The 18,575-nt window shown below is 41.9% G+C and overlaps 1 protein-coding gene across 7 annotated transcripts in view; it reads left to right on the top strand.

The window, feature by feature from the left end:
• LOC118366714 (anion exchange protein 3-like) overlaps positions 1 to 18,575 on the top strand; it is a 100,340-nt gene that overhangs the window by 47,352 nt on the left and 34,413 nt on the right. For 2 of the 7 annotated variants that reach the window (XM_052493054.1, XM_052493053.1), the window contains exons 4-6: positions 6,392 to 6,645; positions 7,201 to 7,400; positions 9,179 to 9,363. In XM_052493054.1, the coding sequence (XP_052349014.1) occupies positions 6,392 to 6,645; positions 7,201 to 7,400; positions 9,179 to 9,363 (639 nt within the window). Of the gene's footprint in view, positions 1 to 3,078; positions 3,264 to 6,391; positions 6,646 to 7,200; positions 7,401 to 9,178; positions 9,364 to 16,741; positions 17,750 to 18,575 lie in introns of those variants that run through there. The other 5 variants (XM_052493057.1, XM_052493056.1, XM_052493059.1 and 2 more) reach the window with 5 other exon arrangements.

Raw genomic sequence — 18,575 nt, 5'->3', positions numbered from 1 at the left:
GTTGAGACAGCCATGTATGCATTAATTTGATCAATTGTACAATCATCCAATCAATTTGACTTGGTTTTCACCCATCTAACTACATAGCATAATGGTAATCGTTTATTTGAATGGTAAATCTCTATTGATAAACTGAGTAAATCAAGATGTAGACTAGGTCTATTCACAATACAGGTTAATGCATATTATTCAATAGGAGTTTGTGCATGCATATTATTCAATAGGAGTGTGTGCATGCATCTCATTCAATAGGAGTTTGTGCATGCATATTATTCAATAGGAGTGTGTGCATGCATCTCATTCAATAGGAGTTTGTGCATGCATATTATTCAATAGGAGTTTGTGCATGCATCTCATTCAATAGGAGTGTGTGCATGCATCTCATTCAATAGGAGTTTGTGCATGCATCTCATTCAATAGGAGTGTGTGCATGCATAGGAGTTTGTGCATGCATCTCATGCATGCATCTCATTCAATAGGATGCATCAATAGGAGTGTGTGCATGCATCTCATTCAATAGGAGTGTGTGCATGCATCTCATTCAATAGGAGTTTGTGCATGCATCTCATTCAATAGGAGTTTGTGCATGCATCTCATTCAATAGGAGTTTGTGCATGCATCTCATTCAATAGGAGTGTGTGCATGCATCTCATTCAATAGGAGTGTGTGCATGCATCTCATTCAATAGGAGTGTGTGCATGCATCTCATTCAATAGGAGTTTGTGCATGCATCTCATTCAATAGGAGTGTGTGCATGCATCTCATTCAATAGGAGTTTGTGCATGCATCTCATTCAATAGGAGTGTGTGCATGCATCTCATTCAATAGGAGTGTGTGCATGCATCTCATTCAATAGGAGTGTGTGCATGCATCTCATTCAATAGGAGTGTGTGCATGCATCTCATTCAATAGGAGTGTGTGCATGCATCTCATTCAATAGGAGTTTGTGCATGCATCTCATTCAATAGGAGTTTGTGCATGCATCTCATTCAATAGGAGTTTGTGCATGCATCTCATTCAATAGGAGTTTGTGCATGCATATTATTCAGTATGAGTGTGTATGCATTGAGTTATTCAGCATGTTTTAGCTGATAGCATGGGGCTACAGATGACAAATGTTCCCTTTAATGTAGGACTTATTTTATCGCCAACTGCTATTAGAACTTATTATTTTATTGAGGTGATAAACAACATTTGCATAGAAGAAGCAATCGCTTCTTTTATAAATGTGTGCGCTGTCTCTTTAAGAAAGTAGTGACTTAATTTTCTAGGCAGAAAGTGGCTGTGGAATCTGACTTTGTGGCTGTGGAATCTAGTGGAAACCAGATGATAGGCGAGGGACATGAAAAAGTGACTTCAGCTGTAGGAAATTCAGCTATTAGCTAGCAAGGAAAGTTTGCCTATAAAGCTAGAAGTTACCGGTATCTTCTTGCATTGTAAAGTGTTCTAGCCTGTAGGAACATTGTTTTGAGAACAGCAATTAACAGGTTCCACATGCTGTGTTGCATTATTTAAGTATGTTAACTTCTGTGCAGAATGAGTGGAGAGCTAATGCAGCCCGGAGAGATAATGCAGCCCAGACTGCTCTAGCGATGAATGAGGTAGTGGAGCTCTTTGCTCTTGACGGGTTAAATGGATTGCGCTCTGAGACAGACTTAATCCTCTTGATCACGTGAGACAACATTTGAACATAACAAAAATTCTAGTACCGTTTTATGATTTTTTTTTTTTATCGACAAAGTACCAAAGTTTCGTGCAACACTACTGCTTACCCAGTTTTTTGGGGGTGTTCTCCATATTTTTTGGAATATATATTTTTGCCAACAGGAATGTGTTTTGGCTTAAATTACATTTTGGTATCACTTAAAGGACGTTTTTATCTCCATATCAAACCATTTCTGGGTAGCGTTTAAGTATCTTTGATTGTTTTCAATTAAAATGGTCAAAAAGAAAGACATAGCTTCTTAACAAAGAGCAATTTCTCAAGCAAGAATTTTACTAGGACTGTCTGGTGGTGTTCTGAGTGGGAAGGGGGAAACAGGAAACTAACTGTTATCGCCAGAGAGGTTTGGAATTCTCTTTCTTATTGGTTTATTAACTAATGTACTGCCTACTGACAACAAAACTCCATCCCACCAAAACAGGCTGACATTTCAGGCGGTCTTTTCGAACAGCTGTTACACTGAAAGGGCATTATCATAATTTTCACAATTTCATCATATTAATCCAACCTCATAGTGTGGAAATATACACTGAGCAGAAATTATAAACACAACATGCAACAATTTCAAAGATTTTACTGAGTTACAGTTCATATAAGGAAATCAGTCAATTTAAATAAATTAACTAGGTCCTTGTGTAGTCTTGGCCCTGCCTCCTGCTAGAACCTCATGGGTGTGGAAATATATGTGTGTGGGATAGGACTGTTCCTTCTCGCTTCATCTGACCTGACCTCGGCCGAATTCCTTGCTCCTCCCAAATCCACGACTGTCCTACCTTATCAGTGACTGAAACCAGACCTCCATAGGAGCCATGAGATTTAACGTTAACATTTTTTAACAGAATGTAAACATTCTACCTCCCCCTTTCTCACTCAGTAACTTTTCATAGACCTAGTTATTATCCACACTCCACTGACTCCAACACATACATTCCTTGGACATGTAAAGTAATCAATAAGTTCTAGTATGGTAACATGAATTAGTATATTTCAGACTGGAATCCAACAGCCCTAATCTATGGATTTCACATGACTGGGAATACAGATATGCATCTGTTGGTCATAGATCCCTTAAAAAAAGGTAGTGGCTGTCACATATTCCCTTTCCGGCGCTCGAGGTCGCCAGTCTGCTTACTTTAACGCACACCTGTCACCATCGTTACGCGCACCACCCCTCATCAGACTCACCTGTACATTCCTGATTGCCTTCCCTGTAACTGTCACTCCCTTTGGCTCTTTCCAAAGACCTTATTGACTCTGTTTTGTGTTCCATGTCTGTATGCTACTCATGTTTCATGTTTTGGCCTATGTTAATTTATTTCTTAAATACACTCCCTGTACTTGCTTACACGTTACAGGGGTGTGGATAAGAAGACCAGTCAGTACCTGGTGTGACCACCATTTGCCTCATGCAGTGCGACACATCTCCTTCGCATAGAGTCGATCAGGCTGTTGCGACATGGGGCCGTGAGTTATCATGCTGAAACATGAGGTGATGGCGGCAGATGAATGTCATGACAACGGGCCTCAGGATCTCGTCATGGTATCTATGTGCATTCAAATTGCCATTGATAAAATACAATTGTGTCCATTGTCCATAGCTTATGCCTGCCTATAACATAACCTGACCGCCACCATGGGGCACTCTGTTCACATCGTTGACATCAACAAGCCGCTCGCCAACACGACGCCATACACATGATCTGCGATTCTGAGGCCGGTTGGATATACTGCCAAATTCTTTAAACTCTCAAGGGTATATGGGACGCTAGCGAGATTGCAGAGCGCCAAATTCAAATACAGAAATGCTCATTATAAAAATTCAGAAAACAAAACATATTTTACAGAGGTTTAAAGATTAACTTCTTAATCCAACCACGGTGTCATATTTATAAATTGCTTTTCGGCGAGAACATACCTAGTCCAGAACATAGCCCAGTTGACAAATTATTACAAACAGTAATCAGCCAAGTATAAGCGTTACAAAACTCAGAAATAGAGATAAAATGAATCCCTTACCTTTGATGATCTTCATATGGTGGCACTCAGAAGACATTCATTTACTCAATAAATGTTCCTTTTGTTCGATAAAATCTCGTTATATCCAAAAACCTCTGTTTTGTTTGCGCGTTCTCTTCAGTAATCCACAGGCTCAAACGCAGTCAAAGCAGGCAGACAAAAAAATCTAAATTGTATCCATAAAGTTCATAGAAACATGTCAAACGATGTTTATCTTCTTATGGCTGCAGGGGCAGTATTGAGTAGCTTGGATGAAATGTGCCCATATCAAACGGCCTGCTACTCAGTCATAGTTGCTAATATTTGCATATTATTATAGTAGTATTGGATAGAACACATTCTGAAGTTTATAAAACTGTTTGAATTATGTCTGTGAGTATAACAGAACTCATATAGCAGGCAAAAACCTGAGAAATTCCACTTCCTGTTTTTTTTCTGGAGGTGGCAGATTTTCAACCAAGGTCTCATTGAAATTACAGCGAGATATGGATGAGTTTTCACTTCCTACGCCTTCCACTAGATGTCAGCAGTCAATAGAACTTTGTCTGATGACTCTGGGAAGGGGTGTCGATTGACACTGGAAATAGTCACCACAGCCATGAGTGGACCATGCTTTCACCAGACGCGTTCACAGGGGAAGGACTTGCGTTCCACCGCTCATCTGAAGTAATTCTAATTCTACGGTTTGTACGTTATTCAAGATATATGTAAACAACATTCTAAAGATTGAGTACATCGTTCGACATATTTCTACTGACTATTACGGAACTTTTGGACATTTCGTCACGTTATAGTGGATGCACTTTGAGACTTTGGAATTGTTTACCAAACGCGCTAACCAAAGTAGCTAATTGGACATAAATAACGGACATTTTCGAACAAATCAAGCATTTATTGTGGACCTTGGATTTCTAGGACTGCATTCTGATGAAGTTCATCAAAGGTAAGGAAACATTTATCATGTATTTTCTGGTTTCTGTTGACTCCAACATGGAGGCTAATTTGGCTACTGTTCTGAGCGCCGTCTCAGATTATTGCATGGCTTGCTTTTTCCGTAAACCTTTTTTGAAATCTGACCCAGCGGTTGCATTAAGGAGAGGTGTATATATATAATTCCATGTGTATAACTTGTATTATCATCTACATTTATGATGAGTATTTCTGTTGAAACGATGTGGCTATGTAAAATCACTTGATGTCAATTGATGTTTTTGGAACTAGTGAATCTAACGCGCCAATGTAAACTCCGATTTTTTAAAATGTAAATATGAACTTTATCAAACAAAACATGCATGTGTTGTGTAACATGAAGTCATATGAGTGTCATCTGATGAAGATCATTCAAGGTTAGTAATTAATTTGGTCTTTATTTATGCTTTTTGTGAATGCTATATTTTGCTGGAAAATGGCTGTGCTTATTGTGGATGGTGGAGACCTAACATTTGTAGTGCTTTCGCTGAAAAGCCTATTTGAAATCGGACACTTTGGTGGGATTAACAACGAGAATAGCTTTAAAATGATATAAGACACATGCATGTTTTAGAAATTGTAATTATGAGATTTCTGTGGTTTGAATTTGGTGCCCTCTATTTTCACTGGTAGTTGTCATATCGATCAATGTATTGGGATTGCAGCCATAACAAGTTATATTCAATCTTCAGGTTGTTTTTAGCCTAAATGATAGATAATATTCAAACCGGACAATAACGTTGTCAATATAAAAGGTAAACAAGAAATGCACTCTCTCGGGATTGCGCATGAAAAAGCTCTGCGACACGGTAGGGTCCACTCATTCAGACTGGTCTTACTCCCTCATTTATAAGAATACAAGCCTGAAACCATTTCTAAAGACTGTTGACATCTAGTGGAAGGCAAAGGAACTGCAAATTGAGTCCTAAGTCAATGGATACTGTAATGGCATTGAATAGAAAACTACAACAAACAAAAAAATACTTCCTGAATGGATTTTTCTCAGGTTTTCGCCTGCCAAATCAGTTCTGTTATACTCACAGACACTATTTTAACAGTTTTGGAAACGTTAGAGTGTTTCCTATCCAAATCTACCAGTTATATGCATATCATATGTTCTGGCCCGAGTAGTAGGCCGGTTAATTTGGACATGCTTTTCATCCAAAATTCCGAATGCGAGAGTGTTAAAATGACGTTGGAGGCATTTTTGACGCACCTGTCAGGTGGATGGATTATCTTGGCAAAGGAGAAATGCTCACTAACAGGGATGTCAACAAATTTGTGCTCAAAATGTTGAAATCTGTTTTTTGTGAGTATGTAAAATCTTGGGATCTTTTATTTCAGCTCATAAAACACTTTACATGTTGCATTGATATTTTTGTTCATTGTATATAAAATACAGGGAAATCACGTTTTTGACTGACACTGGGCCTTTAATTTAAGCCTGCCAGTATAATTCTTCATAACTTGTTATAAGCATATGAGCCTTTGTAATATCAGGGGCATTTCTGTCTGTTCATCAACAATTCAATTGCTTTAAAATGTCTAGGATTTTGTCAGGATCTGTATGAGTTTTCTTTTACTGTCAGATAGTTCAAAAACTACTTATGACAAGTCTTGCATTCATTATATCGGCAGGCGAGGACGGTATTTTAACTTAAACGCCTACCATTCCTTTCACAGATCACCGGCACACCTTTCACCACACCCACCACCCGCTGTCCACCCATCTACCCCCACCCCAGCGCCTACGCAAGCGGGTGCTCAGCATGGACCGCAAACGCCGGCGCAAGAAGAAGCGCAAGAACAAAAAGACCTCCATGGCGCCCTCAGAGGTCACACCCACCATCCATGAGGTAGACGAGGAGGAGGAGTCTGAGACAGAGGGGAGGGACCTGGCAGCCACGCCCACCGAGCAGCCCGACGACCAACAGCAGGTAACATAACAGAGAAATGTGTGATCATGTCTGACAGCTTATCAGAATACCTCTTTTTGTTATTGATCATTTATTGTTTATAGAATCCAATACAATGTTTGGAATGTTGCAAGTAGAAGTTTAGTTTATTAATTTGTTATATATTCATTTCAAAGACACTCCAGAGAGAAATGTCTATCACACATGACATGTTTTGTGTGAAGGAGGCAGAGAATTCTGGTCTCCTGTGTAATTTGAGACCTTTGACAAAGAGCAGGCAGTAGCTGACCCAAGAAAGATGAAGATCTGTTAGACTAGTACTAACAGGTGCCATGGAGACAGAGAGAGAGTTTGCTTATCTTCCCTTACTATTCGTACTACAACTATTTGCACATTGTTGAAAACACTGTACATCTATTTTTTATTTAACCTTCATTTAAGTAGGCAAGTCAGTTAAGAGCAAGTACAATGACGGCTAGCCCGGCCAAACCCTATCCCGGACAACGCTGGGCCAATTGTGCGCCACTCTATGGGAGAGATGCTAAGACCAATGTAACCAACTCCCTCTCCTCTTAGTTTAGCCTGGGGAGTGAGGAGAATTTGGAGCCGACCGTCCCGCTAACTTCCTTCCACATGGAGAGCGAACAACAACATCCGCCGCTGGAGAAGGCCACACTGGCCACGGCAGAGGTGGTGGAGGGGGAGTTGGAAGAGGCGCAACAGGACATTCGGGAGCAACCAGAGGATGAGGAGGGTGATGAAGAGCCCACCAACAGGTGTGCCCAGAATCAGATGTTTGGATGCATAAAGCAATGTCACGGTAGCTAGCAGGAGATGAGGCACAGGAACTTGGCTGTGTGGTGAAACAATGTTTTTTCAAATCAGCCAATTGTATGGATCACTTCAATATGCAACAACCAGCAACCATCACTTATTTTGTTAGCAAAGCTTGCCGTAAGACACAAGGTGATACTGGGATGTAACTAGAAGGATGATATGCTTCATGAATTGTGAACTAAGAAAACACAGAACTAGAGTGCACTAAAAATAGTACAGTGCCTACAATATTTATTTTGTATGACAGAGGAAGATATTTAAAGTGCTCATCAAACAAGGAGCCCAGCTCTTTCTACAATGCTCTTCATTTAAAAACTTCAAAAATTCAGTGCTCATTTCTCCCGATTCTTCTGGCAGATTTATCTGTTTTTAAGTGAACATCTAAAAACAATCAAAACATTTATATGGCTTAAAAGGAAACTTTGTGCCTGTCACCATCATGTCTCGTGTCCTAGATAGGATCTTTATGAGTAAACCTATCTGACTCATCAACACAGAGCTATGAATTATTTGGTAATGGATTGAATAATATATGCATTCATCCTGGGACATCAGAGACTGTGTGGAGTCGAGGGTCATATTCATTAGGGCTCAACATAGAAAAATATCTTGCAACGGAAACAGAAATTGTACATTTGTTATTGGACAACTCCAGGTAGTCCCTCCATTTCATTCTGTTTTCTTCCTCTTGTAGCCTAATGAATACAACCCAGGTACTTGTTTCCCTCTCTGCAGGGCGGTTAATCTCACTCATTTATTATTATTGCAGCAGCAAAAAAGGAACGTAGTCACAATGTCATGTAATGTTAGGATGTTGTTGCCTGAGTTAAAGCAGCCAATGATTCACTGGGTGAGGAAGCCAGTGTTGCAGTGCTGTGTTCTGGTGCCCTCTGTTGCATGATGGACCACACTACACCCAACAATCTGACCCCTCCAAGATGATTCATACTGTGTGTGCCAGTCAAGATGTTTGTTCGTATAGACTGGGTCGACGTTTGATACCATGTAAATTTTAAAGAAGGATTTAGTAGATTCTGGAGTTCTAACACTGGGACAAAAAAAATCAAATTCTGAACTGGTTTATGGCTGATGGTCCTTCATGATTTGTATTTATTTATTTTATTTAACCTTTATTGAAGTAGGCAAGTCAGTAAATAACAAATTCTTATTTACAATGAATGCCTGGAAAAAGGGCTCCTGCGGGGACGGGGGCTGGGATTAAAAATAAATCAAATATAAATATAGGACAAAACACACATCATGACAAGAGAGACAACTCAACACTACATACAGAGAGACCTAAGACAACAACAGAGCATGGCGGTAACACATGACAACACAGCATGGTAGCAACACAACATGGTAGCAGCACAAAACAGGGTACAAACATTATTGGGCAAAGACAACAGCACAAAGGGCAAGAAGGTAGAGACAACAATACATCACACAAAGCAGCCACAACTGTCAGGAAGCATGTCCATGGTTGAGTATTTGAATGAAAATGAAGAAATTGAGATGAAACTGGTAGTTGATAGTTGACACAATAGATAACAGATAGTTAGTTACCTGACATACTTCAAAAGCAAACGTTTAAAGAATCAAATACAATATAATCACCTCTGGGTTTTCACACGTACTCAAGTATTCCCTCTGCACTGTCCGTGATTCCCCCCTGTGTTCCCCTCCCCTGGTGCCCCACCTCTGCGGACCCCCCAAGCATGAACACCCGTGGCTGGTTCAGGAGGAATCCTCTCCACCCTGCACCGCGGACCAGTTACGACATGCGGGAGCGCGTCTGTATCGGCAGCATGACAGCCGTGGAAACAGCCGTGTACCGGAAGGTGCCCACCGACGAGGCTGAGGCTCAGATGTTGGCTAGCGCCGATCTGGACGACATGAAGAGTAAGACACACACATACACACCAGAGAGAACGGACCGTTCCCAAATCAACCCCTCTAGCCCACCCTCCTGCTGTTGAGCAACCCTCCTGCGGCCCTAATCTACCACACCTGATTCTACTATCGGGACTTTAGTTGAATCGGGTGTATTTATGTAGGGCTGGAGCAAAAGCCTGCATACCCAGCTGCTGGAGGAGGGTTGACCCCTGCCTGGTGTAGGCCCTTTTTCCTGAACAAGGGCATACTATTTCTCATGAAAGTAGAGGGTAAAGGTAGTGTAATTTAATACTAAGTAACGTTGGTTGCAGGTTTAAATAAAAAATGCACACCTTGAGACTTAGTTACTTGGTAAATATATTTTAACCAAACTCTCGGGTTCCTCACTTGGTGCCTCTTGATGGACAGACCCAGTCATCATCCTTTACCGCTGACATAGGCAGGTTGCTCCAATTGGATGCAATGCTTCAGTTGCCTTCCCAGCTGTTCTGCTGTGGGACAGTTTGACGGTGACAGTTTGAAGCAGGTCTGAGTACTGGGATAAAATATCAAATATAAATCACTTACACCCCAGGATTGATGTACTGCAATAATGCCAGTGTGGCAATATGTTAAATGATACTGTACTGTATTACCATAGTTCATATTCTTGAACGTATAACAAGTGGAGGGAAAATCTGCTAGTTTATTGACGTAACAATATAGGACATATCTGTCCGATGTATATGTCCTTATGTGAGAGTGTAATACATGGTGTTACATGGTGTTGCTATGTTTTAGTACTAGGATATACTGTGATTTGATAGGGTGGATATGTGAATACTGTGATTTGATAGGGTGGATATGTGAATACTGTGATTTGATAGGGTGGGTATGTGAATACTGTGATTTGATAGGGTGGATATGTGAATACTGTGATTTGATAGGGTGGATATGTGAATACTGGGATTTGATAGGGTGGATATGTGTATACTATAATCTCCACCCGGCACAGCCAGAAGAGGACTGGCCACCCCTCATAGCCTCGTTCCTCTCCAGGTTTCTTCCTAGGTTTTGGCCTTTCGAGGGAGTTTTTCCTCGCCAATGTGCTTTAACACCTGCATTGCTTGCTGTTTGTGGTTTTAGGCTGGGTTTCTGTTCAGTACTTTGAGATATCAGCTGATGTACGAAGGGCTATATAAATAAATTTGATTTGATATACTGTGATTTGATAGGGTGGGTATGTGACTACTGTGATTTGATATGGTGGATATGTGTATACTGGGATTTGATAGGGTGGATATGTGAATACTGGGATTTGATAGGGTGGATATGTGAATACTGGGATTGGATAGGGTGGATATGTGAATACTGGGATTTGATAGGGTGGATATGTGAATACTGGGATTGGATAGGGTGGATATGTGAATACTGGGATTGGATAGGGTGGATATGTGAATACTGGGATTGGATAGGGTGGATATGTGAATACTGGGATTGGATAGGGTGGATATGTGAATACTGGGATTTGATAGGGTGGATATGTGAATACTGGGATTGGATAGGGTGGATATGTGAATACTGGGATTTGATAGGGTGGATATGTTAATACTGGGATTGGATAGGGTGGATATGTGAATACTGTGATTTGATAGGGTGGATATGTGAATACTGGGATTTGATAGGGTGGATATGTGAATACTGGGATTTGATAGGGTGGATATGTGAATACTGGGATTTGATAGGGTGGATATGTGAATACTGGGATTTGATAGGGTGGATATGTGAATACTGGGATTTGATAGGGTGGATATGTGAATACTGGGATTGGATAGGGTGGATATGTGAATACTGGGATTTGATAGGGTGGATATGTGAATACTGGGATTTGATAGGGTGGATATGTTAATACTGGGATTGGATAGGGTGGATATGTGAATCAAAAGGGACAGAAATAAGACGGCGAAAGGAATGTGTGAATGTTGAGAACATCTGCTATGTGTGAATGACAGTGCGGTGGCCTCCCGAGTGACGCAGCGGTCTTACTACAGACCCGGGTTCGATCCCAGGCTATGTCACAACTGGCCGTGACCGGGAGTCCCACAGGGCAGCACACAATTGGCCCAGTGTCGTCTTATAGCGCTCTGGCGACTCCTTGTGGCGGGCTGGCTGACTGCGGTCGTCAGTCGAACGGTTTTTCCTCCGACACATTGGTGCGGCTGACTTCTGGGTTGTTGATACGCTTGTTGTTGTTTAGTGTCCCTCACACAGATGAATGTCAGGGGGCTTGTGCTTGTTTGCCAAACTGTGCAAGTGTCATTGTTTGGGGGTGAGAGTTTTGTTTAGGACCTGTTTGTGTAGGTCTGGGGAAAATAAGGCCCCATATTTGAATGAAGACAGTTTCTCCATCCTGGAGGGGGAAATCAATCATTTCCAGGACCAGGGATATGTACTAGTCTACAGCGACCTAAATGCCAGAAATGGACAAGAACCTGACACCCTGAATACACAGGGTGACAAACACCTGCCTGGAGGTAACAGTATTCTCACCTCCATATGCCCCCCCACCCCCCTAGACACAAAACGGCTCACAACTCCTGCAGCACTGTCGCACGCTGGGTATGTACATAGTCAATGCAGGCTTCGAGGGGACTCCTACGGTTGGTACACGTATAGCTCATCTCTTGGCAGTATACTACTTTTTTTTTTTTTACCTTTATTTAACCAGGCAAGTCAGTTAAGAACCGCTACCCTGCCGCCCCACTTTATTACTGACCTCAACCCAGAGTCTCTCAGAGTGTTCACGGTCAGCCCACTGACACCCTTATCAGATCACAGCAAAATCACAGTCTACTTGAACAGAGCAATACTCAGTCATGTCGCATCAAAGCCAAAGGAACTGCATAATGTAGATGGATGGAAAATAGTGTAAAAGCCAATTAGGCAACAACAAATTCAATCCCTTTTAAACAACGTAATAAATCATCTCAATGTAATTGAAGATTCTATACAATCTAACCACTTCTGGGAAAATTTGAACAAACTTAACAAACAATCTTTTTGTCCCTATAACAAAGAACAAAGAACAAATAGCAAAAACATACACATGATCAAATACAAATCTTAGAATCAACTATTACAGACTACCAAAACCCTCTGGATTCTCCAATTACATTGAAAAAAACTACATGACAAAATACCAACCCTCCAAACCAAAAATGTTTGAATATCCTCAATAAAATGATAAAATATACAGACCACAAACTCCAATTGGCTATACTTAAACTCATCATCATCATCCTCAGCTCTGGCATCTTCCCCAATATTTGGAACCAAGGACAGATCACCCCAATGTTACTCTAATAACTACCGTGGGATATGCGTCAACAGAAACCTTGGGAAAATCCTCTGCATTATCATTAACAACAGACTCGTACATTTCCTCAGTGAAAACAATATACTGAGCAAATGTCAAATTGGATTTTTACCAAATTACCGTACGACAGACCATGTATTCACCCTGCACACCCTAAGTGACAAACAAACAAGCCAAAACAAAGACAAAGTCTTCTCATGCTTTGTTGATTTAAAAAAAGCTTTTGACTCAATTTGGCATGAGTCTGTTATACAAATTGATGGAAAGTGGTTTTGGGGGAAAAACATACATTATAAAATCCATGTACTCAAACAACAAATGTGCAGTTAAAATAGGGCTGTGTAGTACAGCTTGAGCCTCACCCTTTTTACCTTTATTTAACTAGGCAAGTCAGTTAAGAACAAATTCTTATTTTCAATGACAGCCTAGGAACAGTGGGTTAACTGCCTGTTCAGGGGCAGAACGATAGATTTGTACCTTGTCAGCTTGGGGATTTTTACCTTGTCAGCTTGGGGATTTGAACTTGCAACCTTCACAGTTGCTAGTCCAATGCTCTAACCACTAGGCTACCCTGCCGCCCCACCCTCTTCAACATACTGTATATCAACAAATTGTCAAGGGCACTAGAACAGTCTGCAGCACCCGGCCTCACCCTACTAGAATGTAAAGTCAAATGTCTACTGTTTGCTGATGATCTAGTGCTTTTGTCCCCAACCAAGTAGGGCTTATAGCAGCACCTAGATCTTCTGCACAGATTCTGTCAAACCTGGGCCCTGACACTAAATCTCAGTAAGTCAAAAATAATGGTGTTCCAAAAAATATCCAGTTGCCATGGCTCTGTTCACAAACACAAACAGACCCCACAGAGCACCAGGACAGCAACACAATTAGCCCCAACCAAATCATGAGAAAACAAAAAGAGAATTCCTTCCAATGTGTCAAGTAATTAACAAAAACATTTGCAAACTAGAATATTTGACCCTTAACAGAGAGTACCCAGTGGTAGAATACCTGTCCACTTTGACTGACCCAAACTAAAGGAAAGCTTTAACTATGTACAGACTCCGTGAGCACAGCCGCAATAGGCAGACCTGGCTCCCAAAGAGAAGACAGCCTATGTGCTCACTGCCCACAAAACGAGGTGGAAAATGAGCTGCACTTTCTAACCTGACAAATGTATGATCACATTAGAGACATGTATTTCCCTCAGATTACACAGAGCCACAAAGAATTGGAAAACAAATCCATTCTTGATAAGCTCCCATATATATTAGGTGAAATACTAAAGTGTGCCACCACAGCAAGACTATTTGTGACCTGTTGCCAAAAGGAAAAGGCTACCAGTGGAGCACAAACACCATTTTAAATACAACTTATATTTATCTGTTTAATTATCTTCACTTTCATACTTCAACTATTTGCACATTGTTACAACACTGTACATATCCAATAATATAACATTTTTAAAATGTCTATATTATTTTACACATTTTGTAAGTGTAATGTACACGGTCAATTTCTGATTGTTCAATTCCATCAATTCCGTCTATTCCACTTGCTTTGGCAATGTAAACATACAGTATGTTTCCCATGCCAAAAAAGCACTTTAATATAGACAGACAGTAGTGAGAAAGAGAGAAAAACAGACCGGAGAGAGGGAGACATACAGATCAGAGAGAGAGAGAGAAACAGACGGAAAGAGAGAGATGGATGCAGAGCAGAGAGAGAGAGAAACATACCAGAGAGGGAGAGAGGGAGACATACAGATCAGAGAGAGAAACAGACAAGAGAGGGAGAGAGAGACATACAGATCAGAGAGAGAGAAACAGACAAGAGAGGGAGACATACAGATCAGAGAGAGAGAGAGAGAAACAGACCGGAGAGAGAGAGAGGGATGCAGAGCAGAGAGAGAGAGAGAGAAACGGACCAGAGAGGGAGAGGGAGACATACAGATCAGAGAGAGAAACAGACAAGAGAGGGAGAGAGAGACATACAGATCAGCAGATCAGAGAGAGAGATACAGACCAGAGAGGGAGAGAGAGACATACAGATCAGAGAGAGAGAGAGAGAGAAACAGACAAGAGAGGGAGACACACAGACCAGAGAGGGAGAGAGAGGGATGCAGAGCAGAGAGAGAGAGAGAGAAATAGACCAGAGAGGGAGGGAGAGAGAGGGATGCAGAGCAGAGAGAGAGAGAGAAACAGACGAGAGAGAGAGGGATGCAGAGCAGAGAGAGTGAGAGAAACAGACAAGAGAGAGAGAGAGAAACATACAGATCAGAGAGAGAGAGAAACATACAGATCAGAGAGAGAGCGAGACATACAGATCAGAGAGAGAGAGAGAAACAGACGAGAGAGAGAGGGATGCAGAGCAGAGAGAGAGAGAGAAACAGACCCGAGAGGGAGGGATGCAGAGCAGAGAGAGTGAGAGAAACAGACAAGAGAGAGAGAGAGAAACATACAGATCAGAGAGAGAGAAACATACAGATCAGAGAGAGAGCGAGACATACAGATCAGAGAGAGAGAGAGAAACAGACGAGAGAGAGAGGGATGCAGAGCAGAGAGAGAAAATACTTGAATCAGTATCATGTTTATTGTACATTTTTTATTGTTCATTTCACTTTTATTTATTACATATTTCACTTGCTCTGACAATGTAAATGTTCCCATGCCAGTAAAGCCCTTTGAATTGAAATTGAATTGAGAGAGCGAAAGGGAGAAAGACAGCGAAAGAGGGAGAATATATTTGATTGCATTCTCCAGGCCATCAACACCTTTTGAATGTCATGTAATTGGGAGAAAGAGAGGGAGAGAGGATGGACCATTTTGGCAAATAGATGGGCAGCACTCTCTGGTCTATCCCATGATCCTGCGGCAATAATTAACACGAGATCAGTGGTCGATTCTCCTTGACAGCGACCCTGCCCCAGGCTCTTCCTGCTTTTATCCACCCAGCATGGGAATCATTGACCGGCCGCTCAGACTAGATTAAAATGGAACGAGAAACAGACCAGCTATCAGATGTAGGGGACGGACAGAAAGATTTCAGGCTATGCCGCATATATCCATTAGCTCATGTATTTTCCACCTCTTCCACTTCGATAAGTACATATTGTAATTCAGTCACAGCACACAGAAGTGTATTCATCATGCAGGATGATAGTTTAATGTGGTACTGGTTGATGGTTTGATGTTTCGTGATGGTTAACTTACGCCATAGAATAGATTTTTTTAACAGGACATAACTTTCATTAATTACTATTCCAAACAAATTAAACTTCTCCGCGTGACCATTGACTTGTTCAGCAGAGTCTTGTCACAGTAAAACGTCCAGTATAGTACTGCAGTTTAATCTAGAACTGCAGCAGTCATGACAACCGTTTCAAATGGTGACAGAGGTTTGCCCGAGGCACTGTGAGTTCCATTGCCCCACTGAGAGTGTACTTGTTCATTCACTGTGAGTAACATGGCTGATGTGGGCTACCAATGGCTGATGTTGGCTACCAGTGACCATGCTTGACACAATGCTGTGGAGCAGGCTTGCTTTGAAGCATAACCAACATGTGCTTATGTTCAGAATGCCTCTAAGCAAGTGAAACGCACACACACATACATATTTGCACACACACACATACATATTCGCACACACACACACTGTAAACATAGGTTTGAGGAAAGGTCAGTGTTCAACTCAGGATGACAGGACATTAGAAGTAATCATCGTTTCCATGGAGACAGTGCTGGAGACAGGTTCTTGCTCCTAACCAGAGTTCCATTCTGTACAGAGGCAGTATGACTACTGTTTTTCTGTCTCTGTGTCTGTGATAGGGTATAATGCATTTTTCAGTTGTTTGGATGTTTTCTGAGAGAAGAAGAGAGCTTTCACTTCCATTTTTTTTTCTTGAGCCTCTGATTTTGCCTTGACTGTGCTCCTGCTGCCTGCCCTGGCTGTGACAGGGTGTCATGGAAACCAAAACGGGGGTGCGTCACCCCACCCGCATGCCCCGCCTCATCCCAGCATCTATCCCAGGATCAATGGATGGCCGGCACCACGGAAACTGGTGAATTAGCCCAATAGATTAGAGGAAGGTCTGAAAACAAGTGCTGCAGTTTGTATCAATACTTATTTTTGGAATGACAGCTTGAGCCAGTCTGCTGCTGAATCGTGCCCAGCCGAAATCTACTAGAGAAACCACTACTACCTCTGTCTACACCACTGAGAGGACAGCAGCAGTGTGACATTTCTCTTCCACTTTTGAGTTCGATTGGGACGCTAAGAAGATAAATATCTGCTTTTAGTAGTCTTTTTTGTCAGCTTTTTAATTTTTTTTATCCTAAACCGTTATCTAGAGTGGACTTCCAGTGACAGCAGATACTTCATACGAGGACCTATTTATAGTAGTCTGCAGATTGGACATAGCCTTTTGGTAACCAGCAGCCACTACTTCAGCTTGGCTTGTGCTGGAGCTTCTGTTCCTGACGAATATCAACCCCATCAAAACACAGAACCTCTCTCTGATTCCGTGAGGCTCAGGCTTGGCTAACAGTTAACACCAACAAACGGTGAGGAGCTGCAGGTGAGAGAACGCCAGAACCCTGGATGAGCAGGGCGCCCACCCGGAGTGGGGTGGGGAAGAGGCACCACAGACACCGTCACAGACCCAGGAGATGACAGATCCCATGGGGCAGAAGAACCAGGGACCACCAGCCCCCTGTCCAGAGGTGGTGGTGGTGGGGGAAAAACACCCAAAAACCAAGACGACCACCAACATTCACACACCAGGGACCTTGGGCACCCCACACCAGCGCCCCTCTGTGAACCACCGGCACAACGAGGGAGCAGAGGTTGTGCACCGCGCCTCTCAGTTCAACATGGAGGGCTTGGAGGACTTTGAGGAGTTTGTGTTGAATTTTGACGATTATGACCTGCTTGAATCCATCCATGACCACCTGGGGTCCCCTGAGGACACAGTCCCCCTGGAGCCCGACCATGACCAGCTGGGATCCCCTGAGAACCCAGGACCCTTGGGGCCCATCAGTAAGTACCAGCCCCCCTCAGGGAAGCAATGTGTGGCCATGGAAGAATGGGAATATTAGCATTACGTTGATCTTCATTCAGGCTAGGGTAACTGTATAAGGAAATGACAATCATACATACATTATGTTGCTGCTAGTTACTCTGCTAGTTACGCTGCTAGTTACTCTGCTAGTTACGCTGCTAGTTACGCTGCTAGTTACGCTGCTAGTTACTCTGCTAGTTACGCTGCTAGTTACTCTGGCAGAGTTCTATAAAATGTGACTGTATGATTTTCATCACGAATGAGGATTCAGTGTGTGATAACCTTTTTTGTTTGGTATACTGTTTCCAGATAAGGTTCTTATTTATCAATATGAGAACGTTTTATTCTCAGATGCATGGGTCTCATTCAAGCATGTCTGATGTAAAGTGTAACTGTTGATATATCTAGCTACTATTTTCTTGATTGTTTTGTTTTTTTTCATTGACATACACTGAATTTTTGGAAGCACATTATTGCAGCATTTCCCAAACTCTGTCCTCGGTACACCAAGGGTTACACTTTTAGTCCTGTCCCTGTCCCCCCCCCCCAACACTACACAGCTGATTCAAATGATCAAAGCTCGAAGATTAGTTGATTCTTTTTAATCAGCTGTGTAGTGCTCGGCCAAAATAATGTGCAGCCCTTGGGATCCCAAGAAGCACGTTGGGGAAACCCTGTATTATTGGTACACTTAACGGTTTCCCTTGGCTATAAACACTGTATCTCTGTTTACAGACGTGCGTCATCATTCCCATTCACTAATGTACTTCAGAGCAACTCCAACATTCCAGTAATATTACTTAG

Source organism: Oncorhynchus keta, chromosome 34 (assembly GCF_023373465.1).
Source record: "Oncorhynchus keta strain PuntledgeMale-10-30-2019 chromosome 34, Oket_V2, whole genome shotgun sequence".
Classification (NCBI taxonomy): Eukaryota; Metazoa; Chordata; class Actinopteri; order Salmoniformes; family Salmonidae; genus Oncorhynchus; species Oncorhynchus keta.
This window is presented reverse-complemented; position numbering and strand designations above follow the sequence as displayed.